The sequence below is a fragment of the Podarcis raffonei genome, chromosome 12, assembly GCF_027172205.1.
Source record: "Podarcis raffonei isolate rPodRaf1 chromosome 12, rPodRaf1.pri, whole genome shotgun sequence".
Taxonomy (NCBI): domain Eukaryota; kingdom Metazoa; phylum Chordata; class Lepidosauria; order Squamata; family Lacertidae; genus Podarcis; species Podarcis raffonei.
Genome location: NC_070613.1, coordinates 10816647 through 10844249, shown reverse-complemented (window position 1 = coordinate 10844249; position 27603 = coordinate 10816647). Strand labels below are relative to the sequence as shown.

Below are 27603 nucleotides of genomic sequence, written 5' to 3'. Positions count from 1 at the left end.
TTGACCCTGATGTACATGGAATTTGCTGCAGGTTATGTGCAAAAGCAGAGGGATGCGGGTGGCGCTGTGGGTAAAAGCCTCAGCGCCTAGGGCTTGCCGATCGAAAGGTCGGCGGTTCAAATCCCCTCGGTGGGGTGCGCTCCCGCTGCTCGGTCCCAGCGCCTGCCAACCTAGCAGTTCGAAAGCACCCCCGGGTGCAAGTAGATAAATAGGGACCACTTACCAGCGGGTAGGTAAACGGCGTTCCGTGTGCTGCGCTGGCTCGCCAGATGCAGCTTGTCACGCTGGCCACGTGACCCGGAAGTGTCTGCGGACAGCGCTGGCCCCCGGCCTCTTGAGTGAGATGGGCGCACAACCCCAGAGTCTGTCAAGACTGGCCCGTACGGGCAGGGGTACCTTTACCTTTACCTTTATGTGCAAAAGCGGCACTTTCAGTGTAGTGAAAGCAGCACAAATTCATCCTTTTCTCATATTATTTTGTTCTATAGCTAGGATGTTCTTGTGTGCTGTTTGTTTGTTTGTTCAGTGCAATAAAGATAAATTCTGTTTTGGACAGATATTTTGCAAATTGTTTGCAAAACATGCAATGAAGATACGCTATGCTATCAAAGCTTGATCTTTTGCCAGTGACTAACCATGCAGTGAATAATCCTACAAGGACTTATCTGCACTATTGTCTTAGACAGGTTTAACTTGTCATTCTCTTTCTAAAGACTTGTGAAGTAACTTTCTGTGAAGAAGGCTAGCTATCGCTTCAGAGAATAAATGGCATTGTCATAAATACTATGATTCCCAAGATTCTTTGGGGAGAACTTTAACTGTTAACCTTGTATAAGTTTTATTTCCATGGGCAGAGCTATACTACATTGTATATTGGTACACAATTAAAAGACTTTGCCGGATGGAGTACTTTGGATTCTATTTCCTACTCAAAAGCTTAGCAGTATTTGGGATAAAAGCCAGGGCCTTCAAGTTAGTTGAATTGCAGCTCATATTCTTCTATTACAGAAGCACTTTAATTTTATTCTGATCCATATTTTATTACTTCAAACAGCCCTTGGGTGGGGGTTAGTGTTATTGTGTGGTGATTTTGCCTGGATCAGCATTTTGATTGCAAGCACCCGGCTGTAATAACTCTGCCATAAAAGCAGTCTTGCTCCAAAAGAAAGCATAGAAGAGAAACAGCACTGAACTATTTTTATCCTGCATTTTGTAAAATGCATTTGGTGCAAAGCAATTAGATTTTCATATTCCGTATAACAACTCAGCTATCCATAGCTCTAACGTGAGTATAGTGATAATGAAAATTCTGGCTTGGACTCTGTTATTTCTTTAACACTTTTTGTTTGGCACTTCAGTATGTTGCCAACATTGCATTCAAAGTCCACTCCTAAAATTATCAATATTTTAAAAATCAGAGTGGCCTCTGGAAGTCCTCAGCAGAGAAATCCAGGAAATGGAGAATGTGCCTTATCAGTGTAATGAGAGCTGCAACCCTTGACAAACAACACAACTTTAAAGGCAGGTACCAAGAAACTGTCTCCTCACTGGCAACAAAATGCAGATCAATTGCACAAGGTCAGTGAAACCATTAATGCAGCGAGTGAAAGATATATATATCTCAAGGTTATCGGAGAGCATGAAACTAATCCAAATAGGTTTGGCATGAGAATGGGTAACTTGGTCTGACTCTTATGCCCAGCGACTCTCATAAGGATTAGCGGAAGTGTCTCATAGTACTCTTAGCATGCACTAGGCCTGCACTACATGTGGCCCAGTCTGCTGAAGTCAATGTACTTACAGGAATTGTCAAGCACCTGCTTTGCTGCATTATGCAGGCTGCAGCCAACCTGACGAGTCACATGTTGTGCAGGCTCATTGCACATATAACATGTAGCAAGTGCACACAACAGACTGGTCTACACAAGCGCAGGATAGCAAAATGAATGCACGGTGTAGTAACAGTTTCAGAAACAAGAGCTGGTTCAATGTTGCTCCAAGCACTTGCAAGGTTCAACAAGGCTTAAGGTGGCCCCACAAACAAATCTTCATCCGCCTTCAAAAGCAAAGTCATGCTCCCCCTCCCATCATATTCTCATGCAGGTCCCTTCTCCAGTCTTCAGCGAGTGGCTAGAAGTGGGGAAGTAGAGAAAAATGTCCTTTTTTACCTTCCACTCTGCATACAAACTCCGGATTCTCCATCCCCCATGCCCCCACCTCACTCTGAGATTGCATAGATCTTTCTGGTGCCGCCTTAACTGAAGAGGATGCAAACAGCACCAGCGGATTTGTTTTGGGTTTTGCTTTGCTTTTCAGATCTTCCCAGGGTTGAGGAAATCTAATTTCACTCAACAAAAAATGATGGCTGGGTTCTGGTTGAGGACAGTGCCCAGAAATCTTGGACTCAAGTTCACAGTCCAGTCCGGTGTGGACAAGCCCCTTACAGTGGTACCTCGGGTTAAGTACTTAATTTGTTCCGGAGGTCCATTCTTAACCTGAAACTGTTCTTAACCTGAAGCACCACTTTAGCTAATGGGGCCTCCTGCTGCCGGAGCCCGATTTCTGTTCTTATCCTGAAGCAAAGTTCTTAACCTGAAGCACTATTTCTGGGTTAGTGGAGTGTGTAACCTGAAGCGTATGTAACCCAAAGTACCACTGTATTTGCTTAATAGGTGCAAACAGGAAGCGTCCTGAGAGACAGCTGGAGATATGGAGACTGCTGGTGCCATCCTGGCAACATAATTCAGTGATAGAGCACATATTTGCAATGCAGAGGCTCCCAGGTTCAATCCATGGCACCTCCACATAAGACTGGAAAAGACCCCTTTCCAAAAGCCCCAGAGAGCCACAGCCCATCAGTGTAGACCATACTGAGCTAGATGAGGCCAATGGCAAGGCTTCTTAATATATTCCACATTTTGTCAGATTGCATATGCCTAGGAAAAGTAGCATTCTGAGTATATACTATGCTGCCCAAGGAACATAACTAGGAAGTGTGTTGGGTGGTTGTGACTATTGGTCTGTTGTGGTGAGGCAGCAAATTGATCTTGGAATATGAATGTATTAGTATGTTATTGTGCAAGTCCACAGTAGGAGATCCAAGAACAAGAACATCTGCATGCAGCCTTGGATGTTTTAGTGTTGCTCGCATTAATACTGAGCCGATGAAACTTTTATGGTGTGCGCAGTAGAAGCAGCAACTGGAATTACACTTGCATGGCTTTAAATTGTGATGTTATGACTTTTAGAAGACATCTGAAGGCAGCCCTGTTTAGGGAAGCTTTTAATGTTTGATGCATTACTGTATTTTAATATTTTGTTGGAAGCCGCCCAGAGTGGCTGGGTAAACCCAGCCCGATGGGCAGGGTATAAATATATTATTATTATTATTATTATTATTATTATTATTATTATTATTATTATTATTTTATTTTCAGCAAGAATTTTTAAAAATCCAAATCCAAGTTAGTCATTTGACAATGAATCTTACGAGGCTTTTCAAAAATGCAGAGTAGGAACATAAATGGTAAATACTTCTTCCCTGCAGGTTTCAGCTGCCACTTCCTTTTGCTTTAAAAGAGTGGCTTTGGACTAGTGCACCTCCCAGTTCATGTCTTGCAAAGAGTAATAGCTTCTTCTGCAATCATTATCGGTGCTGCTTGAAGTTCACTTTCAAGTCATTATTCTGCCAAAAATGATGCTGGAAGGACTTGGCACCTGGGGTTATTAGCATACCTGTGTGGGATTGGCGAGTACTAGAATGACTTGCAGATTTATTTCTGCAAGCACAAATTGCTGAGTTGGCCTGGGATCTTTTATAGGTTTCCTATTTCCCTCCCTTGGGCTTTCTGAAGCTGGTCGCTTTTGGGGATTGGGATACTGAAGTTAGATGGGCCATTGCTCTGCTCTGGTCTCGTCAGTTGCAATTATATTCTGATGCTCGGGAGGAAAGCCTAACATCTCTTTTGTTTTTAATTAACATTCTGTTACGTTCCTAATTTAGGGACTTGCTGGGCTTTGGTAGTTCCTGTCCTGTGTGCTGACTTCAAGAAAAGTCTGTATTCTCTGCATGGCTACTATGGCTCCTTTTGAAGTGCCGCATTGTGCATCCAGGGGCATTCCTAAACCGCAGTGGCATCTGCTGCCACAGCACAGCAGGGGAGAGAGAACTGTTTCCGAGGAAAATGAATACTCTCATTGAAGTTCAGTGGCTGGTGGCAGACAGAAGCCTCAGGGAGCATCTGAGCCCTGCAGGAAATTGCTGGCTCTGTCGCTCTCTAAGGAAAAACACTTAAGGAACAGTGTAACAACAGTTATGACCCTTAAGATCCAAACTGACAACTGGTAGCCAAAAGATGAAGGGGTTAGGAAGATGTGAAATTGAAGGAACCTTTCAGGAGAGGTTTCAGTCACCCTGGCAAACCTAGTCTCCTGCATCGTGTGTTTGGTTGCTTACGTTGTTGAAACACTACACTTGAAAACCATGTTTTGGGGTGTGAAGATAAAAAGGGAATCTCTTAAGGCTGCTGTATCTGCCCAATGAGCTTCAAAGGACAAGTATTGGGTAGGGATGGAATCTCTGCATAAATCAAGTGTGAGCAGGCTGTCTTCTAAAAGGTAGAAACATATGAAGAGTTATGTTTATTCTTAAAGCAACTGTTACCTTGCCTGAAAAGCCAATAAACCTGCTCTTCTTTTTATACTTCATAGAACATAGAAATTAGATCACTGGCCACTGTGCATTGGTGAAAAGCCTTGTTTCGCATAAGGCTGAGCACTGCTTGCAGGAAGATCCTAAACATGCTTCTTCATAGAATCAGGTTGGAAGGGACCACAAGGATCATCTAGTCGAACCTTCTGCAATGCAGGAATAAGCAGCTGTCCCTTACGGGGATCTAACCTGCAACCTTGGGATTATCAGCACTGTGCTTTAACTGAATGAGCTTATCCAGGCTATGCAAGATGAGTCCCTCTGAGTTCTGTGAAGCTTGCTCCACAAGAATTGCTGCTTTATATGCCTATCATTTATTCAGCTGATCCGCACCATGGTTTTTTTGCAGTTCCTGCCTTGAATTATTTCAGTGGAGGAAAGCTACTTCTGAGTATGTTTGCGTTAAGCTTGCAGGTTTAGTCATTTCAAGTAACTAATGGTTTTATCAAACGTGCACTAAGCATGTGCATTAGAACAGTAATCCCAGAAAAACAGATAGAGGACAGAGTGTATGTGGATCTGTTCTGTGTGTAGAACAAATGTCAAAGTATGAGACTACAGTTACTATGGATTCAGAACCTGAGAGTATGTGATAACATTGCTGAAGTAACAGTCTCTGAATTTTACTCCCTGAGTCAATTCTACATAGACAAAGGGAGCTGTGCATTTTTCTTCCACAATTACATGGTTCTGGTTGCAGATACACTATTGCCTTGTGAAAGAATATGAATGATGCCGTGGGCTGAATAAGGATTGAGTGAGACTATAAATATTTTGGAAGAATTTGGAAATGGGTGATTGATGGAAGCAGCAACTCCCCAGGCATATTTGAGGTGACTGACTGTGGAAGAGTAAGATGGGTGAATTGAGGTGTCATATTTTATATACAAGTAGAAATATGTCTGTGAAGTAGTTTTGATCACATTGACTCCATGGTTATGGTGCACCTTCTTCTAACCCTAGCATAAGTACGCACTGGATACAGACTAAGACCTTTATATTTAGGCAAGGATTTGGTTAAGATTGTGTGTGTGGTTATGTTGAGAAGTGTGATTTAAACTTATTTAAATTTAGAATCCTTATGTTAAGCATATCTACTTCCCTGAAAGCCTGAGAGTTTGGCAGTGGATAATATAAGCTCAAAAAAAACCCAAAAAAACTCTGTGCACTTACAAAAGATGAGTAATGTTCTGAATTTTTCCTGTGCTCCTTAAAATTCTGCCTGTTGAAAACACAGAAAACCAACTTCAATAATAGGAAAGCATGAAATTACGTAACGTGCCATATTCTTACAAGATATAAATCTAATTTGTAGTTACTGTGCAAATCCCATTCAGGTAAAGTCTACTCTGAACCAGCTTTCCATTTTTATTTTGCTCTAATTTCTTAAATTAGTTTAAAGATTGGGCCTATACCCAGCTCTAAGACTTGTTTGGCTAAGCATGTTAATCCATGGACGCTTCAAGATATATGGATAAATTATGAATAATGCACTTGTAAAGTGCAGTATCTACCTTTTAGGAGCTGTTCATTGCTGTCAGAGATACCTAATCCTTTCAGCATCTCTGCTGAACATTAAGGGGGAACAGCATATGCACTCTTGGGAAGTGGGGGAGCTAGGGATGGAAACAGGAGAACCAATGCCTCTTATAGTGAAGGACATGAGAAGTTTTAAGCAAGTTAAATGTACCCACGAATGAAAAATATAAGAACATACGCATCTGCTGCGTGGATATAAATTTGCTTCTTAAGCTAAGGGTGCGGAGCCTGTGGCCCTCTAGATCAGGGGTCAGCAACCTTTTTCAGCCGTGAGCCGGTCCACCATCCCTCAGACCATGTGGTGGGCCGAACTAACGAATTCCTATGCCCCTCAAATAACCCAGAGATGCATTTTAAATAAAAGGACCACATTCTACTCATGTAAAAACACGCTGATTCCCAGAGCGTCCGCGGGCCGGATTTAGAAGCCGATTGGGCCGCATCCAGCCCACGGGCCTTAGGTTGCCTACCACTGCTCTAGATGTTGCTGGACTTCCCATCAGCCCTAGCCAGCACGGCCAGTGGTCAGGATGGAGTGACCAATACCTGGAGGGCCACATTTCCCACTTCCTGCCTTTAGCACTCTGCTGGAGGGTTGAAGACTAACAACAAGTGCACAGGTTTGGCGGGATCTGTTTAGTGGTGATGAGTACTGAATGTGAAGGTTGGCAGAAATACACCTTCACCTTATTCTTCTTGTGCAACTGGAGGATGAACTGATAAAGACGAGCAAGGTTGCACACCAGATAATGGGAATACAATGTGTGGGCACATACGGAAGGGTGATGGTGAAAAACAAAGGCAGGTGGGATAGGGTGCAAACTGTGGGGTCACCGACACATCTGTAGAATGTGCATCCTGCTCTGTGAGGAGAGGAACTAACATCTGGATCATATTGCAGGTAAACTAAGATCCAGACAAATCTCAGTCCATTCTTACTGTGGCACAATGGGTCAGTGTGCCTGGCTGTTAACCAGAAGGTTGGCGGTTCAAGCCCACCCAGGGACAGCTGTGGGCAGGATTCCTGCATTGCAGGGGGGGTTGGACTAGATGACCCTCGGGATCCCTGCTAACTCTGCAATTCTATGTGCCGTGACTGGCAGGAGGAGACAAGAACATGAAGCTTCTCCCCTGCACCAGAGCAGTGGTTCATCCTGCTTTCCGTGCAGGTGAATGCACACTGGACAATACCAAAAGCAGCTGGCGGGGGTGGGGTGCGTGGGAAAGAAGCGCGTCTCCTGTCCTACCTCCGCCTCTTAAGTCTAATATGGAATCCTGCGGCCCTGATCTCCTAACGGCGGCGTAGGAGTGGGGAGGACAGTAGGAGTCTTATTCCCCTAGCATAATAGGAAACTTGCCGCCAGCCAGGCCCGCCCCCTTCCCTCCCTTTTTCCGAAAGGTGGTAGCTGCCCGCTTCTCCCGAGGGGCAGTAGCGCGGCGAGGGGTTTGAGGAGCGCGGGATGTTCCACTGCGCTTTCCCGAAATAGGGGTGTGTAAAGGTGGCGGTTGCAACGCGCCAACGTTCTGCCGGCGGCCGTTGGCCGCTTAACGGCCGCCCTCCGCGCCTCAGCCCTGCGAGAGGGGATGCCGCCCTTGCTGAGGGGGAAGCCAGCCCGCGCCGCGGCTAACCGAGTCCCTGAAAGGGGCGGGAAGAGCGCTCGGTATATCGCCGGGCCTTGGCGAGACTGCGAAGGGGTTAATGGGCTGTGTGGGGAGAGTGAGGGAGAGAAAGGCCGGCCGAGCCCTCCCGCCCCTCGGCTCCTCCCCTCGGCCAGTCCCCTTCCTCGGAGCGTGCGGGAGGCGTCGCAAACCGAGCCCGCTCTTGTCAGGCCGAGACTCGGGCATTGCCGGTCGCAGCCCCCCGGCTGTTCTCCGCCGTACGCCCCGCTCCCGCCCGCCCCCGGGGATGCCGCCGCGGGTCGGGTGAGTTCCGCGCCTGGATGCTGCTGATCCCGCCGTCTCTCTCTTGTGTCTCCCTCCCCGCCCTCCTGCAGGCAGCTCCTCCTCAGTCCCCGGCCGCCTCCGAAGGGATGCTGGAGAAACTGGAGCTCGAGGATGAAGGTAAGGAGAAGCGGCGGGGGGCGGGGGGGCAGGCAAGCAGGCAGACCGACCGGGTAGGATCATGGGGGAACCCCGAGGCAGGCGGAATCCCTTCAGAATCACACAAACAACAACCTCGTAATCCGGCATGGAGCCTGCCTGGGCACACACCGCTGACCATGCAGACAGACACCTGCTTTTCCTGCTGCTGTGTTGTGTGGTGAATTTGTACAGGGCTCATTGGTAGCTGAAGGGGCGGGCAGTTTTGGTATAGATCTTTCTCTGTGTGTCTCTAGATCTCTCTCTCTCTCTCTCTCTCTCTCTCTCTCACACACACACACACACACACACACACACACACTAACAATATTTCATTTCCCTGCTGGGTAAGGCTACCCCCAGGGTGGGGAGGGGAGGGGATTTCTGGAGTAGCCAGGCATACCAGTTGCATGAGTGCTGGGATTAAAATAATAATAATAATAATTAATAATTAATAATTAATAATAATACCCAGCCGGTGGCTTGCAATAAATGATTTGGTGAAGAATGAAAGGTAAAGTGGGCAGGGTAAAAAGGATATGGGCTTCTTTATATTCTAAGCAACCTCTCCCAAGTAACAATGGGAGGTGCAAGGTAGAGAGAGGTGTGTGGTAAGATCTGGGCTAAAATGGTATTGCGCCCCCCCCCATCCAAAGAATTGACAGCCGTTCATACAGTGCGTGGGCGGAATTTACAGTACGTTTGTTTCTCCCAAAGAAAATCCCTGGAAGTGTCGTTTTCTCCTCGCAGAGCTACAATTCCTGCCACATTCAAACTGCAGCCCCTTCAGATTCTTTGGGGAAAGTCGTGTGCTTTTAAATGTATGGTGAATACGCAGCCATAGTCAAGGTGGCTTAATGTGGATTAGTTAGTTTCTTCAGTACCGTTAGTGTACATGGGTTCACAAGTGAAAGGATGTCCCCATGGAGCCTACAGTCTAAAATATTAACTCTTTCATGCCTGGGTTCTTAGGTTTATATATTTATTTCAGAATGTATATTTCTCTTTACAGGGTAAACCTTTCTGAGCAGGTTTATATCAAAATGGACTATTAGAGAGAGAGAGAATTCAACATACAATAATTTGAAAAAAGAAATCAGTCAAAGCTAAAAGCATAATTAAAACAGCAACAGCATTAAAATACAGACCTACACACATTAATTAAAAGCAGTGTTAATTAAAAGGTCTTCAAGAGGACCTTTTAATAACTCTATGGGAAAGGAAACTTCATCAGAGGTAGCTTTCCTTCGCTCTGCACCACTGTTGTGACAAGTGGCATTTCATAAAATTATTCCTCTAAAAATTCTTGATTCCTGTTCTCTATGGTATTGGGTAATACCCTTTAAATGCTGTGCCCTACTTGCATTTGGAGAGGGTGGTTCTAGAAGGCAAATTCATTTCTGCTCTGTCAGTACACAGTTGTGTGAAGTAGCTATTCTGAAACAGTATGGCATTGAGGCTAGGGGTGAGTAGAACAATTACTTATTTAGTAGATCAGGGACAAACCTGCAGTCTGCCCAATAGAAAAGGTGTAATCTATTTCTGCATTCTTTCCATACAGAAATTACTTCTCCCCAAGCAATTCCCGAACAGGAATTACCTATTTCCTCCCCAAGCAATTCTCATAAATGGGAATTACCTGTTTCCATAGAATAGATACGTTTTGTGTGCACAGTCTATTCTCATTCCATGGAATAGGTTTCTCCCTCCAGCACCATTAATCTCATCAGTTAGTTGCCCTTTGGTGTCAGTTGCGTTCTAAAAGTGTTCTCTCACACAGCCATCTAAAAACTGGCTAAACAGGCAACCTGCCACATGCAACTCTGAGACCTCAAAATAAACTTTTGATGTATACACAGGCCTTCCTAGGCAATATAGCTCTTTATTTGTAGTTTTGTAAGAGGGGGCAGGGCAGCTCATATTGAGATTGCCAAACCTAATTGTTTTTAAAAGCAACACTTCTGAGCAGTGGTGTCTGACATAATGGATTGCTATTGTGCTCTAATGGACTGTGGTATTCTGGATTAAGGGTCAGTGAGTTAAAATAAGGGACATCTGGCACCTTTACTGTTTGCCCCCTAGAGGCATTTAGAGTACCTCTGAACAGTTAGTTCTGCAGATATGCACAGTTCTCCTGAGCAGATAATCTTCCATGGACCTCCATTAAAATACTTGTTCAAAGTGCACTGTTGTGACTGCAATCTCTTCACACAACTTCATATCCACATTTTGTTTTGGAAATTTAAGCCTCTGTAAATTTTCTACAGGCTTATTTTTTCCCCAATATACTTTTGTTATAGAAGATATTATAGAGTGACTGCTATGTCACGTAAAGATGGTATAAATAGCAGAAAGCTCTTAAAGGATATTTCAGCACAGAGACTCTCAAAGTCTGTTTTGTTTTGAGAAAGCCTACTTAATTAGATGGACAAGTCAACATAATGCTTCTTGCATTCCCACTCATAACTGAGCTTCTTATTTAGAAGATCTTTTAACAAAGGATTCATTTTTCTTTTCAATTTTGGGTGACTCAGTTTGTTAGACTCTTAAGAGTTATAGGCAGTACAACAATCAAAAGCAGTTTTCCAGAACATATTTACAAAGAAAAAATGCTTTATAATCAACAGAGCTGTTTTTTTCCTAAGAACTTGTTCCATTTCTTCCTGTGATTAGCAGACTTTGAGGACAGTTAGTGGACTCAGGCTGCAATCCTAAACACAGTAGGATGTAGCTTTTGAGTAAATACATATAGGATTGTGCTGTCAGCAGCTTGATGCAACTTTGCATTGGAAGGTTTCCTGGACCACCTCATGAATGATAGGACTGACTTTTGATCATTGCTATGTGTTGGCTTGAAACATCAACAAGACCAGTTTCTTAATGGGTCTCATTATGGAATGACTGAAGAATCACACTTTAGTGGGTAGTAGAGCTGCAAGACTCTCTTTCTGATCTAATGGTTGTGTTTGCTTTTATGAATTATCTCTTCCGAGTAACTGCATCTTCAATTTAAATTAGTACTTTAAAGATGCTAAAACACTTGGTCTAAGCTTTGACTGCATTAGGAATGTCAAAAGTGTCTTCTCTTCTTGAGCTGAGCATTTTGTGATAAAGCAGTAAATGGATACAAGAGATTATTTTTGGCCTGGCCCCCTCAAATATTTTATTGGTAGGGGGCGAAGGGACCTTGGCCCCTAGGAGTTAGCTCCTGTGGCAGGAGTTGTTGTCCAGAATATGTAGCAGAGGGCACAAGATGAGGAGGTCTTGGCTATGTTAAAAAGATTACTTGGTGCAATTGTACAAATCTACTGTACTCAGCATATTGTACAAGTCCATTGCACTCACAATAGGTTTTTGTCACCATTTCTAATCCTGTTCAGGAGCACGTTTCAACTCTCATCAAAAGTCAGTAGTCACATTGCTCATGCCTAGCCTTTCCCCTATTTGTTGTATGAAGAACTATGACATTCAGGGTCAGGGCATGTACCTTGTAGCCAAATTGATGCTTCGTGTAAAATAGGTTTATTTCTAAGAGGGAGGAGAACAAAAATTGCTGGATTCCCACTTAAGATAAATTAAAACTCTGCCCTGCCACCAGTACTGTTCTGTTCACACAGATAGGTTGATGTTTGCATTCACTCGCTCCATCTTGATTGGGGGAATTGAAATATATGATCAGATGAGATTTCTGGCCCTGAGAGGTTTGTGAGTTTTAGCTCTACAGACATCTTACAAGCAGAGCTAGCCCTTAGTTTGCGCCCCCTCCAGGAAAACACCTGCAATGTTTTCCTTTGTACAAGAGATACATCTTTTCCAGTGAAATTGTACCACTTGCTTCCATGATGCATAATCATCTCCCCAGTGGCACACAGGAGATGAGCAAGAAGAGGGTGAATTAGAGACTGCTCTGGAATAGAAGTCATGAAAATTATATCTGCTCACAGGGAGAGAAACTGCTGCCTTGATTAAACGGAACCAATACATCCAACTAGAGATCTCCTTTCTCTCTAGCCCACCTTCCCAATAAAAATGTGGTGTTCATGTCACTTTTACAGAATATTTAAACCCAGTAGGCAACCTGTATAAAATAATTTTATAAAGCACCATAGAGATATGATTCTGAGAATGGATTAATCTGTTTACTTGAGAATAAGGTTATTACCATACTTCATAGCTGAAAACGGTTCGGTGACAAAAGCAGTACTGCTGTTAGCAACAGCTATACTTGTCTTAGTAAGCAATGTATTTGATTGTTTTAATTTTTATAATCATGTGAAGGAAGAATTGGGAAACTGGTTCCTGTCCTTCGTATCAGACTTTTCAGTTATTAAAAGTTGCTTTATTAACGATTGAGCGTCCTGATATATTTGTTTGTTCGGCATGAAACTTTAATAACAGTTTGTTGTGTAGCATAGTTTGAACTTACAGTGTTAATGTGTTCTGAAATTAGTGTCTTTGCTTTCAAAGCAAATTGGACTAAAATTCAATTTGGTTGCAAAACCATTTCTAAGAATAAAATTGTTACGCATCAACTGTATACCTATCACTTCTGTTAACTGGTTGGTGCAGAGCTGTAAGTCTACCTTGGATAACTGGTTCTGCTGCAATGTTGGCTTTCATCCATTTCTCATCAGCACAGTTTTAAGAACAAGAAGCAGTAGACAATATACAAAACTGCATTTGTTCTTTGAGATATCTTTTTACACATTGGTGGCCAGGGACAAAAAGGTTTCTGACACTGAATTCTTGCTGTCAGAGCAATTTGTTTAAATCTTATATCGAAGAAAAGGAATGGGAGATGCTGACATCCTCTCCAAGTGTTGAAGTATAGTACTAGTACTGTAAGTCATTTTTGCCTTAAGCTAAAAACTTCCTCTTGTTAGAAAAACTTGCTATGAATTCTTAAGTGACAGGTGGGCTTTGTTTTCTCTGATTAATTTTTGAACATGACGGGACTGGCTTCCTTGGGGCTCACTCCCAGATAGAATTGTAGTGTGAGCTCTTTGCACTTGCCAATAACATCTTGAATGCAAACATTAGTCCTGCGCTGTAGTATCCAACTTCCAAAATTGGGTAGTTTAGATGACTTAAATGGAAATAATGGTCCTATTGTCTGATTAAGATAGTGACAGCTGCTGTTTCTCTTCCATTTTTTGCGCGTCACAGTCACACTGTCCACTTATGTGAGTATGCACTCAAGTAGTAGTTCTCCTGATATCTACATTTGAGGAAACAATATTAAGGCAATACCCACTTACTGGAGGAAGTTGCATTGGATCTGTCTCATTACTGTTTGTTCTCCTGTCATGCACTATGGTTCTGATCTTTTAATGAAAAATAAAGACCAGTGATAGCAGTCAATGGAATGTGAATGTTTGGTGTCCCATTGCTTTTCCCAGTGTATGGGGGAAACTTCACCAGGGCTGAAGATAGTTGTATGTGTGTGGAATCCTGAAGTGTACCTAATAATGGTTTCTGAAAAGGGGAGTGTTTGCCCTTTGTAGTCTTGTTTTCTATAAAACTGCCCTTTCGTTAAATCCATCTCCTTACTACATGTGAGGAGCAGAGTGCTGTAGCTTCATCTTGTGTTTGTATGAGTTCTAGTCCATTGCTTATGTCTTTCTGGTGCTGTCCTCCTATTCTACAACATGACCTGAAGGATGATTGGCATTCATTTTAGTTTTCTATTGAGTTGGTAAGTGTATAGAACAGCTAGCATAACTTTTGACATCAGTAGGATAAGATGACAACTACACTAGCTATTCCACCCCTACAGTCCCACTTCTGCCCATTTCTCCTTACGGTTTCATAGTTACATCAGCATCAGTATAATGCTGATCATAAGTCACAAAGGAGTAACTGCAATGCATATGGAGTTGTCCCAGTGTATGGAACTTGGTAGGCAGTGTGGTGTAATGGTTAGACTCTGACTTGTGAGAACACCTATGAAACCAGTCACTATCTCTCAGCTTAACCTTCTTCACAAGGAAAACCATATATTCCACCTGGACCTCCTTAGAGGAAAGGCCACTCCCAATCCCTAAATCCTGAAACCCTACAAGCATTGCTGGACTCCATCACCCCAGCCAGCATGGCCAATAATTAGGGATGATGGAAGTTGTAGTTATTCAACATCTGGAGGGCCACAGGTTCATCATTCTTAATTTAAATAGTGATTCATACCTTATCACTACTGCATATTGCCTGTAACTAAATGAGATGAGATGCAAGATATATGGTAAAGGTGTTTCTAAAGAAAGCTGCAGGGGGGCAGGGACCATATTTGACTGGTGCCAAAGAGCTGAAGTGGCAAGGATTTAACCTTTTCTCCCTGTATCATTTACCGATTGAATTGGGGATTCATTCTGTCCAGTGGGGGACAGAAACTTGTTTTTTTCCAGGCAAGCGATGCTAATAACTGGAGCGATATTGACTGGGAGAAAAGGTTGCATTATAAGCTTTGGAAAAGATGAGTGGAGATCTGTTGACTGATCATCCATGTCTGGCTTTGCCTCTAGAATTTTTGGTTTGAGGTGGGTAACATGTTTAGATTCCTGTTTAACTCACTAAGTTGCCTTGGCCAGTCATTGTCTCTTACCTGTACCTACCTCACAGAGCAGTTGAATAAAATAAAATGATCTCCCTCCCCATGCAGTCTCCTGAGCTTTGATGGAGGTATACAAATCAAATACTTTATTCCAGGTTGTTTTCATGGTATTTCTAGTCTTAATGAGTAACCAGTCACAAGTCATTGAATCTTCATTTGTGGATTAATGCAAACAACAATTGCTGTAATGTTGCCCTGATTTATACTTTGGATTATATATAAACTCTTCACTTCATTGGTATATTAACCAATGTTTATGCAGATGTGTCCATACTTACTATAATTGCTTTTGCAGAAGAAAACAGAAAAGGCATGCATTACATGGCTTGACTAAATCCAAGTTCTACTGTACCTAAGTACTTGCAGCGCAGTCTGTCATTTATACATGCTTCTTGAAATACTGATAATTAATCAAGCATGGTGTTTGAACACCGAGCAGTATAAAAATATTTTAATTAAAAATGAAGGTGTTTCTCAGTTTATTTTTTCTCTTTTCATCACTACAAGCCAAATGGATGGGAGAAATAGCACTGGTGTTGAAATGACTTATCTGAATTTCACAACAAGTACTTCAGCACAACCCCTGATATACAATGTGTATCAGTTTTTAGAGCATAACTGATTGTAACTTTTAGCTCTGTAGAATTATTAAATGTCTTGCAGTAGGAAGGGAACAGTAACAGTTTCTTAAAGATGTCGCATTTTTACTTTCTGCATATTGTCAGTATTGGGCAGTTGAATTCCTGTCTGGAGGAAATCAGTATTTGATTTCAGTTGAAATGCTTGTTCTTCTGTTGGTTCCTCTAAGCCCTCTAAAACATCCTCCTTGCACATAGATAAATAAGTATATCATATGTGATATATATGAGAAAGGGAATGTTGAGTTACAAAGGAGTTTTACAAAACAAATATTCTGTTTGACCCATATAGTAGTAGTACTTGGGACTATCAGATGGAAGATTTTTGTTGGGTGTGATTTTTATGTAGTGTAAGTAGTGGATAAACACCAGAAATTTTGATAATGAGATTATAGGTGTTGTTTGTAACCATATAAAATACAAGTTGCAAATTAAATAAATTGGCATTTGTTAAACGTGGCTACAGTAATTCAAAAAAGATCAGATTTTGAAGGAGCAAGTGGAGGGAAGAGATAGCTGTTCTTTGGGTCATTAATAGCAAAACAATATTTAAGTAGCACTGAGCCAAAAATGCCTTCCCACTTCAAAAGCCATGAAAGTGGGTCGGCATTTTTGGCTTGGTTCTAAACAAATGTATGCAGATTTACAATTGTAAGTAGTAGAAGCAGCAGCAGTGGCCTTCGCAGGGCGTTTTTAAAATAATTGTTCTGCCACTAGCTGCTGTACTACCCTGAATGATGATGCGTCAGGATATAGCATTGTTCTAGAGGTAGTTCCCCCCCCCCCCCCGCTGTATAGCTTTCTGCAACAATTCCTCTGGAACAGTACTGCATCCAACTCCTTAAAAAATAATCCTTTATCATTCTCTTCAAAAATGTTTAGAAGAGCTAGTTGTGGGGTGGGTGTTACGTTACAATTTGAAAGTGTGCTAATCTCTTTAAACACAGAGAGCCAGAACTTTTATATTTTTCTACAATCCCTCCAGAGATGTTTTAAGTACACACTATCTGGCATCCCCTCCTACAGTATGGTGATAGTGTATAATTTATACAGGATAACCTCCGTACCATTTTAAGTGTTATTTCTTAGTCACTAACTGAGATGGACCATGGGGATTTGTTCCATCTTCCTGCCATTCCTGTTCCTCCAGCTTCAAATCCAGTTCTTGCTCCAACATTATTTTAAGGCCTTCTGCGCCGTTCACTTGTGATTTCAGTAAGCTACAGGATAGTCTAAAATCAAACCCTTAATATTACTACTGCAGTGTCCCACCACACCTTCAAACTCTGAAAGTTTACATGTTACTGCCTCTCTATAATACCTTTAGAGAAAAGTAGAGATCTGCCTCCACAGAAGTCATGGTACATGTAGTTTTTGTAGACTTTCATTAAGTTTGTCCTCCAATATGGGAACATTATCTACACAAAAAAGTAAAACATTCTCTTACAGTCCACAACCATCTTATATCGTAAGTTTGATTTTTGTGATAAAAGAGGGGATGGAGACCAAACAAATTAAAGGGGATAGGGCTGCAGCAAGTACAGCCACCTTTCTAAGCCAATAGTGGACTGCTGTTTGGAGAAAATTGTTGTGTATATGTGGGTTGTTTTGAAATTTATTATTGGAGTCCAAAAAGGCATGAAAGGGGAGACCCTATATCTGTTCAGATTGCATACAAACCCATTGTTTGTCTGCATCATCCATGAGCATTGGAATAGCATGGTGAAGCTGATTTGCCAGGTAGTACAATTCAGGATTCTCACCAATCAGAAGGTTGGCGGTTCGAATCCCCGCGACGGGGTGAGCTCCCGTTGTTCGGTCCCAGCTCCTGCCCACCTAGCAGTTTGAAAGCACGTCAAAGTGCAAGTAGATAAATAGGTACTGCTCCGGCGGGAAGGTAAACGCCGTTTCAGTGCGCTGCTCTGGTTTCGCCAGTAGCGGCTTAGTCATGCTGGCCACATGACCCTGAAGCTGTTTGCGGACAAACACTGGCTCCCTCGGCCTATAGAACGAGATGAGCGCCGCAACCCCAGTCGTCCGCAACTGGACCTAACGGTCAGGGGTACCTTTACCTTTACAATTCAGGATTCTCCAGCCCCACTCATGATGGGCCACATAAATAAACTTCCCTACATGGATTTTACATTGATCAAAAATAAAATAATTCCATTTCTGTTGCCAAAGACATGATTGTACAGGCGATATTCATACTGGAAGAGCTTGAAAGGGGTATGTTAACTTTGGAAGAGTCACCATTTTAATTACCACTAATCTATCTAGTATTGTAAAGGTTTCTTTTCTCCAGCGTTTAAACATTGTGTTTAATAGTGTGCCAGAGCCAACTATAGTTGACTTTAAGCAGTCTGTTCAAATTTATAGTGATAAGTATACCTAGATATTTCAGTTTCACATAATACGTTTTAATATTCAGTAAACTCTTGAATGATTTTTGTGCGTGAGGAGGGATATGAAAACATTGCCTCAATTTTTTGGAAATACACACCCTGTGACAGAGGCAAAGTTGGTTTAAGTTCTTGTATTGCTTGAGCTGTTTCCATGGGTTTTGGTGTAGTTAGCTTAATATCATCCATGTACTTTCCGAAGATACAGTATCTTCGTTTAATATTTACCCCTGAAATGTTTGCCGAGGTCCAGATTCTAATAGCAAAAGGAAGTGATGTCTTGTAAGCCAGGACTTGAGCAGATCTGGCACTGAAGTGGCTGCAGCTGTAACTATATCCATATGAGAGACGCAGCCTCTTCCAGCTGCGTTTAGATTATCCACTTCCCAGAGCCTGCTCAACAATGCAGGGCATTGCAGAGAAGTTCAGCCTTAATAGCAAGAGGTTCTAATCCCTAGTGTTAGAATAAGTAAAAATTGTAATAAAGGACAACCTTGCTTTGTCCCACATTTAATATCTATACTATTGGAGTTCAGATGATTAATATGAATGATGGCTTTAGATTAAGAATCAATGTTGATTTTATGTGTACATGGTTAGTCAAAAACATTGTGCAGTAGGATTCCACCTGCAACGGATCTTTATATGGCTTGGGTATAGCCACAATTTTAGATTCCAGCCATGTCTGTGGAAGGGAGCCCCTCCCAGATATCGACTAACTTGGCCATATCTAGAAGCAAACTGAAAAGGTTTTCCAGAATAAATAAAATATTCACAAATGTATTGAAAGGCAATTGGCAGTGTGGTGATTCCTGAATTACCTGATGCGATGGTGGAGAAATAATTTAATAACGGAATTATTCTAAGCTTAATTTGTAACCTTGTGACTTACTTTGTATGCCACCTGAAGAAGATTTAAAGCGTGATAGAAATGGGTAATTCTAACAATGGCTGACAGTTAACTTTTATTGTCTCAAAGCATAGAGAAGTGGCTCCACCTCAACTCGCCCATTCTGGAGGAACCTTGGTGTGGCGTTGGCATCCTCTAGAAGCCACTCATATTTTTTGCTCTCTTTGTTCTGCATTGTCGCCCCAAAACTGCAACAGCAATCTGATTTGGGACTTAATGCCATGAATATTTAAACACTGGGTTTTAAATATCGGTGCTGATTCAGGTGTAACATCAGGGCCTCTTTATGTATCATTTTTTTCAACATGGCAATAATTGTGCAACATGAAACCAGAGGTGCAAATCATAGCAAAGCTGAGGGAACCTTCAGGCAGGTTTTTATCACACTGGGAGTCCACTTGGGCTGTTTATGTGCCTAGTAGTCTGCTCTGAATTCTTATTCATGTATGAAGTACATGGTTCTGATTATATTTGTTAATATGCTGAAACATATCATACCATAGAAAAGTGGCTGTCTCAACTTCCCATTAAAGGTGCACTGCTTACTTTCTTCTTCTTTTTCAAATTATTTTTATTAGTTTTGCAAATTAATACAAATCAAACCTAATTAATTTAATACAGTTTTTAAAAATCAAGTTTCCCACTCCTGTTGCCAACATATGTCCTTCTCTTCTGTTGTTGCCACATCCTTTTTTCTTGAAATCCACTTAAAATCTTCGCTAGATGTAATCCATTCTCACCACTGCCAATAAATCATCTTTACAAACAATGTTCTTTTTAATTTCCATAGGTAAATTCCTTTTCACATGTGTAGTCATTCAAATCAATATTCTCAGACCTGTTGTGGAGGAACACCTCACTGCTTACTCTCCAGGCATTCTGTTTTCTTGCTGGGGTTTGCCTTTCATCAGGGAAGTGAACCTGCCTCATTCTGGAGCTCTGTACCCACTAAATTTGTTCATTGATTTTTCTCATCAATAACTTTAAAAATTATGCCCAAGTTTATATGACTATTGCAGTAGAAATGTTGTTGAGAATTCCACTTTTTCCTTCCTTAAATTAGAATAGCATTCATATGGTTTGAGGCATTTTTATTTTTTTTTAAAAAATTGTTTTTCTTACAGCTGTTGGCGAATCAGAAAGTGATATCTACATGCGATTCATGAGGTCACATAAGTGTTATGATATTGTTCCAACAAGCTCAAAGCTTGTGGTCTTTGACACTACACTACAGGTGAGTTGTCCATTTTCAGAATCCATTTCCTAACCATTAGTTGCCTTATTAATAATATACATGGGCTGTGCCCTGTGATTCAGATGACCTTGTTTTCAGAATGCAATGCCTCAAAGACATTTTTAAAGTTTTTTTTAAAAAATGTTCTTCCTCTTTGAATCAATAATTAGACATCAGTCCTAATGACCAATGGAAGTTCCCTTCCTTTTAAATGGAAAAGGGTTAGTGACAAAGTGCCTTTGTGTGGTTGTGAAAATTGAGCTATCAAATATGTTCTAAAATCATATGTTGAACAGATGCCTATCTTTTGTTTTATAAATTATATGGCATAAGGTTTCAAATACCTTGGTAAAGTAACTTTTAAGGATTGCATGCCAGTATTTACAAGTAAGCCCACTAAACTATAATTTTTATATACCTACCTAGGATCTTTCTGGATGAAGGTCATTTTAGAATTTTTTTAAATAAAAATGTCATAATAAAGCCAACACTTAGACCGTGCAGCTCTATATTAACATTTTTCACTGTAACATCATTTTAAAGTTGAAAAGGAGCACTGAATATAGCAGAATAGGAACAGAGAAACAGCATGGAACAGATTTTCTAAGAGACATATATTCTTCTAACATGACATTTTAATATAAATTAGCATTTCCAGTTGACACAAAATACACTCCTTCTATAGTCATTGACTTTCAAAGTCACATTGAATTGTTTACAATGAAAAGTATGTTACTAAAAATATATCCTTTTATAATGTAGTTGCATTATCTTCTTGGACCTGGTAGGTAAATAAATTAACCTCTTGTCTTTGATGATAGACAGATCTTTTTATACAATGCATGCTTTCATAAAGTTGGGAGGTCAACACTCAAACCTTAAGACCTATATCGAACAAAAGTATATTATCCTCCAGATAGCCTGAAGGAAACCTAGTCTTCCATTCTTTACCATTTTTTCTCATGATTAAAGTCTTAACATGCCAGTGGATTCAGGTTAACCCCCTCCCCAGAAGAGCTAAGTTTGCACGTCATGCTAAGTCATAGTTGATTTTAAACACATGACCTTACCTCTGTACAATGCTGTGTGTGGCACAAACGAGCCACAACATGGCTTGTCATATTTCATACAAATGAATGGTAAGCTAGAAATAAGCCAATAACAAACATTTGAAACAAATTAGATTTACTTGATCCGATAAGCTATAAAGTAGCTTGCTTTGTGCTGCACATAGCACCCACCAGAGGTGGGGTGTGCCACACAGTAGGCTAGGAGTCACATTCACGATTAAGCCATGTTTTAAAACAATGTGTGGCTTAGAAATGGATGGGGAACATTTTTTCCCCATTCCATTCTGGACAACCTCCCACAGGCCAGTGGTGGGTGGGGCCAGAGGCAAACACAAATGCAGCAATGAATGTGATGTTGTACAGGGCGGTGGGCGATATTCATTGGCTAATACTGCAGGTTTATTATAAAATAAGTGTTTTCCATGTCCTTGAGTTTGGGAAGCTGCCAAGAACTAAATCACTGTTCTGGTTTGTACATACAAGTGTAATGCCAAATGGATATAGAACAAGTGAGAGAAGTGTTTCAGTGTATCCATGTTGTTTCCTTAGGCTTGAAACTCATCCATACCTTTCTAGCAAATTGTAGCTGTCATGTCCTCCTCAGTATCAAGCTGTGCGAAAAGATTTTTAAAAATAGCAGTGCTCTGTGTCCTTTTTTAAAAATGCTGTTTTATTTTGTCTTTCAGGTAAAGAAAGCTTTCTTTGCCTTGGTAGCAAATGGTGTCCGAGCAGCTCCTCTGTGGGAGAGTAAAAAACAAAGCTTTGTAGGTAAGATATATTAGTATAGAGTTTGGAGAGAGAGATTTAATTCATCTCCACTGTACAGTGGAATCAGATATAGTGGTGGATTGTGGGATTTTTTTGTGCTTTTGCCTTCTCTTCAATTTTTTATTTTATACTCATGAAATACCATCTATATCTGTTTCAGACATAACAGGAAGTCTCTGCTTTCACACCTGTGTGGAGGCCATGGTGAAGCTCACTCAAATAGTGAGACACAGTGATTTCCAATTATCTCTAACATGGGCTTCAAATCATAGAATAGGTGATGGAGAGGGTCTGCAACACTTAGTGCTTTTGTGGAGCAAGCTGAATTCTTGGGGTTTTTTATACTGACGTTTTAAAATGCTGGGAAATGGGATTCTTAGTGTATCATAAAAGCAGGGCTGGGAAAAATATTTTAAATTCCAAGGAGTCAGCATTGCTCTTTCAAGAGCCAAACATACAAAGAGCTGAAAAGGTGCAAGCAGCAATATTTCAGGTGCTTTTGAATTATCTTCAGCTTTTCCGAAGAGAGAGAAGTAATTTCCATTACAAGCAAATTCCTGTTGGCTTTATTTCTAAAATCCCATTTGATTTCCGTAAGACCCCCCCCCCTCCCAAAAAAATCTTTCTAGGCCTCACTTCCATGATAAATATGCAAGAATCTAATCTGTAGCAAGATACTACTGGTTCTGACTGCATCTTAAGTGAACACCGTTGCTTGGCTGTGTCCAGTCTTTTTAAACACATGGAGCCCTCCAGACCTTTGCTGCTTGAAAAATATTTCTGATTTTAAAAACTCTTGTATACCTGCCAGCTGAGTGGTAATAAAATCCATGCCTAGACTTGTACTTCTCTCATGCATGAAGACATGAAATTACATACCTAAGAAGAGGATGCAGACATGATTTTTAATTTTTTTTCAAAAAAAAATTCTCCCGTTGTACTGTGGCCTCTCCCCTACAGCCTTGGAGACTATTCAGTTGGAATCCCAAACTATAGCTTGACATTATGAGAACATACCTCGTACTTTTATGCTTCCTTGTGTGCCAATATTTGAATTTTCCAGTCACTGCCAGTTGGTCTGAACCTGGTGAGCTAATGTTTATAGCAGGTAGCCACTGTGGTACCCTCCAAATTTTGTTAGATTCCCTGCTGGAATAGCACTGGCAGGGAATTGCACCAAAAACTGTAAGCCTGGGGTCACCAACCAGTGGGCAAATTTAGAATTTAGAGAGAGGACCATATGCACTAGTTTTAAAATGGTTACCGTGAAGATGACATAACAGAAAATGACTGCTATGGGCATAATGGCTTCACATCTTAAAGAGCAAAAGAGAGAGAGGACCACAAAATGGTGCTGACAAGCTTTCCCATCAGCTGCCCCATCAATGAGAGTGGGAAGCACCTATACTGGCCACAGCTATGCTTGCTCACAGTGAAGCTCTTTGCAGCTCCTGATGGAAGCGTGGGCATCCATTCCTGGCATCCAATGAAATGTGGTCATGTTGAAGGGTGTGTTCAGTTTAGGAGAGGCTGAGCCAGTGTAAACAAGAATTGACTAGGAAGAGCAAACACTCTCCTGCATTCGATTTTTGAAAGGAAACTTCCTGAGACCTTTTGAAAATAACATAGGGAGGTACTGGTTGGCAACCAATGGTGTAAATTACAAATTGGATTGCTCTTACTGTTTTAAAGCAGCTAGTAGGTGCAATAGCAACGGAGCCAAAGAATTTTGCTTCTTCCCAGATTTCTTGCATATAAAAATGCTAACATGTTACGTATGTTCTAGCTGTAATAGTAGTTCCTTTCCATCAGAAACTCAGCCTGCAGTCTGACTGCATCTCACCAGAAGTTTCTACAGTATTATTTACAATATGCCTATGGCTACAGTTTTGTTCGGCCTACTTGTGTATAACTAAGTAAAGTTGCCAAGCTCTTAACTTTCTGGATTCAGTTTGATTTATTCACCAAGTTCTATAAACACTCATTCCTGACCATTGGCCACGCTGGCTGAGGCTGATGGGAGTTGTAATTAAACATCACATTAGCTACTTCTCGTTTATAATTAACCAGAAAATGGAATCATCTAATCTTGGCATTAAAGAAATTCTTAAATGTTCTTAAAGAAATGGGAGTGCCTGATCACCTCATCTGTCTCCTGAGAAATCTCTATGTGGGACAAGAAGCTACAGTTAGAACTGGATATGGAACAACTGATTGGTTCAAAATTGGGAAAGGAGTACGGCAAGGCTGTATATTGTCTCCCTGCTTATTTAACTTATATGCAGAATTCATCATGCGAAAGGCTGGGCTGGATAAATCCCAAGCCGGAATTAAGATTGCCGGAGGAAATATCAACAGCCTCAGATATGCAGATGACACAACCTTGATGGCAGATAGTGAGGAGGAATTAAAGAACCTTTTAATGAGGGTGAAAGAGGAGAGCACAAAATATGGTCTGAAGCTCAACATCAAAAAAACGAAGATCATGGCCACTGGTCCCATCACCTCCTGGCAAATAGAAGGGGAAGAAATGGAGGCAGTGAGAGATTTTACTTTCTTGGGCTCCATGATCACTGCAGATGGTGACAGCAGTCACAAAATCAAAAGACGCCTGCTCCTTGGGAGAAAGGCAATGGCAAACCTAGACAGTATCTTAAAAAGCAGAGACATCACCTTGCCAACAAAGGTCCATATAGTTAAAGCCATGGTTTTCCCAGTAGTGATGTATGGAAGTGAGAGCTGGACCATAAAGAAGGCTGATCGCCGAAGAATTGATGCTTTTGAATTATGGTGCTGAAGGAGACTCTTGAGAGTCCCATGGACTGCAAGAAGATCAAACGCATCCATTCTGAAGGAAATTAGCCCTGAGTGCTCACTGGAAGGACAGATCCTGAAGCTGAGGCTCCAATACTTTGGCCACCTCATGAGAAGAGAAGACTCCCTGGAAAAGACCCTGATGTTGGGAAAGATTGAGGGCACAAGGAGAAGGGGATGACAGAGGACGAGATGGTTAGACAGTGTTCTCGACGCTACAAACATGAGTCTGACCAAACTGCGGGAGGCAGTGGAAGACAGAAGTGCCTGGCATGCTCTGGTCCAGGGGGTCACAAAGAGTCAAACACGACTAAACGACTAAACAACAACAAATCTTGGCATGCAAGGGAAGGAGTAAGCGTGGAAGGTTGAGGTTCCTGATCATATACCAAACAACAGTTAGGAGCTGTTTAGTGAGGACATTTTGCTAGAGTTGTCTGACAAAATAGATCTTACCAGTTTTACAGATGTGAAATGCTATGTCCCTTTATTATGTAGGAATTATGTTTATGTAGCTCTGGTGGTTCTTGTAAAAGGCAGGCAGTGTCATGTACACTCATATTTCTAAGCTACACTAGGAATTTTTTAAAGGAACTTTTATCAATTAGGGATGCAATATTTAATTTATTTTAACTTGTTAATTAAAAATTGTGTCTAAATATGATCTAAATCTTTATTTTACATTGTTTTCTCTTGTTACAGGAATGTTAACTATTACAGATTTCATTAATATACTGCATAGATACTATAAGTCTCCAATGGTAGGTACAACCTCATAAATACAATTATCATTAGTGAGCATCCCTGAAATAAAAGTATTGATAACAATGTATTTGATAATATTTTTTTTTGTAATTGGATGGGTGGTTGAAAGAATGCTGCCTTTTGAAGAGGAAGGAAAGTTTTGCTGCTAGATTCTGAATGACACATGTGAAATTAAGATCCCCACCTTTTCTGTAGACATTTGGGCAAAGGTTTCTTTATCTTATATCACTTACTAGTTATTGAATGAGAGAAGTGATAAGAACCATTATTCCTGTCTTCATATCAAACTAGATACTTTAGGTTAGTGTTTCCTGAACTTGGGTCTCCAGCTGTTTTTGGACTACAGTTTCCATCATACCTGACCACTGGTCCTGCTAGCTAGGGATGATGGGAGTTGTAGTTAAAAAACAGCTGGAAACCCAAGTTTAGGAAACATCACTTTAGATCATGGGTAGGCAAACTAAGGCCCGGAGGCTGGATCTGGCCCAATTGCCTTCTAAATCTGGCCCACGGATGGTCCGAGAATCAGCGTCTTTTTACAAGAGTAGAATGTGTCCTTTTATTTAAAATGCACCTCTGGCTTATTTGTGGGGCCTGGCTGGTGCTTTTACATGAGTAGAATGTGTGCTTTTATTTAAAATGCATCTCTGGGTTATTTGTGGGGCATAGGAATTTGTTCATTCCCCCCCCCAAAAAAATATAGTCCAGCCCCCCACAAGGTCTGAGGGACAGTGGACCGGCCCCCTGCTGAAAAAGTTTGCTGACCCCTGCTTTAGATAATTGCACATCTCTGATACTGAAGGAGTTTGTTTTTTATTTCTCTGGTGCATGGGGTAGCTGGCTTACCCATGATAGTTATAAAATGATATGCACAAACCAATATAAAAAGCAGAAATAACATGGATGTAACACAAAGTATGCAGAAAATATGCACAGTGGAATGGAGCCAGTGTGGTTTAGTACATCAAATAAGTGTTGGACTGCAGAAACCTTGATTCAAAGGCTGGTTTAACTATGAAAATAACTAGTCCTGGGGCAAGACGCTCTCGGGCACTAGTTTTATTGTAAGACTGAAATGAGCCAACCCCTCCACAGTTTCATAATATGAAGTTAGGACACAAATTTATACACAGAGATCCCACTTATCCACCTGCTCATTATCCAAAAATTTCACTTATGTGAACATAGTAATAGCCAAACCTTGCTACATACAAAGCTGATTGATATCCAAACAACTGGAGTTTGCCCACTTCCTTCCTTGTTTGTGCTTTGTTGGTCTGCAGCAGACATTTTCGGACAGAAACCATGGAGAGAGGGAAGGAGGGGAGAGTGTGGACAAATTAGTTTTGTCTTTGTCTCTTTTTTCCTGGTTGGCTGCAGCCCTTTTATGAAGAAACGTGATGGGAGAGGGGAGAGAGATCATGGGTTAGAAATGTTCACATAGGAAATAATGGAAATCACCAGTTCGTTATGCAAACCCTTGCCTAATGAACAATTTCCTGGGTACACGTTGTGTTTGGCAAGTGGGAACTGCATGTAGTTGTATAGGCATGCTGCTGGGATCCAGGATATATCTCCTACATTACAATCGTGATTGGTATCCAGCCTGTTAGTTCCTGTTGTTCGTTTCAGCATAGCAGCTTTATCTGAACATGCCAACTGTTCCAATTTGAAACTCTTCTGCCTTGCATACAAGGTTGAAATGCACTTTCCTATGTGCTTTAATGCCAGTAAGTTCCAGTTCTCCCTTCAGTCAAGTGCAGAGCATATTGTTGGAACCATATAAATTCAGTTATAGGGGGAAACCCTTTTGGTGCACTTTTAAGGAGAAGAACTTCCTTTGTTAGTTTTTTTTCAGGAAATAATCAAGTTGTGCAAGGAGAGGAAACAGCTGACCATTTGGTAGTTAAGTCTGATCTGCTACTTGTATTTCCCTGTGTACCTGACGCATTTTGTTGGAACAGAGACAGTGAAAATGTTTAAAGAAAAATTTAGATTTCTTTCACCTGGAAGTATACAGCCTGATCCTAAAGATATATATCACTGGAATGGTGCACAGACACAGT

At 41.3% G+C, this 27603-nt stretch overlaps 1 protein-coding gene and 1 long non-coding RNA gene across 10 annotated transcripts in view; one reads left to right on the top strand and one right to left on the bottom strand.

The window, feature by feature from the left end:
- LOC128398459 (uncharacterized) overlaps positions 1-7648 on the bottom strand; it is an 86001-nt gene extending 78353 nt beyond the window's left edge. For 3 of the 4 annotated variants that reach the window (XR_008327136.1, XR_008327135.1, XR_008327134.1), the window contains exons 1-2: positions 7498-7616; positions 5885-5933 (exon numbers count right to left, since the gene is read on the bottom strand). This is a non-coding gene — a long non-coding RNA (uncharacterized LOC128398459). Of the gene's footprint in view, positions 1-416; positions 2131-5884; positions 5934-7497 lie in introns of those variants that run through there. The other variant, XR_008327133.1, reaches the window with a different exon arrangement.
- The window catches only part of PRKAG2 (protein kinase AMP-activated non-catalytic subunit gamma 2), a 202118-nt gene that overhangs the window by 154234 nt on the left and 20281 nt on the right, over positions 1-27603 (top strand). For 4 of the 6 annotated variants that reach the window (XR_008327131.1, XM_053359547.1, XM_053359548.1 and 1 more), the window contains 4 exons: positions 8245-8311; positions 20011-20120; positions 21877-21958; positions 25475-25533. Coding sequence is in view for 5 of the 6 variants with exons in the window: in XM_053359547.1 (XP_053215522.1) it covers positions 8245-8311; positions 20011-20120; positions 21877-21958; positions 25475-25533 (318 nt within the window). In the remaining variant the exon portion in view is untranslated. Of the gene's footprint in view, positions 1-7647; positions 7740-7806; positions 7912-8244; positions 8312-20010; positions 20121-21876; positions 21959-25474; positions 25534-27603 lie in introns of those variants that run through there. The other 2 variants (XM_053359551.1, XM_053359550.1) reach the window with 2 other exon arrangements.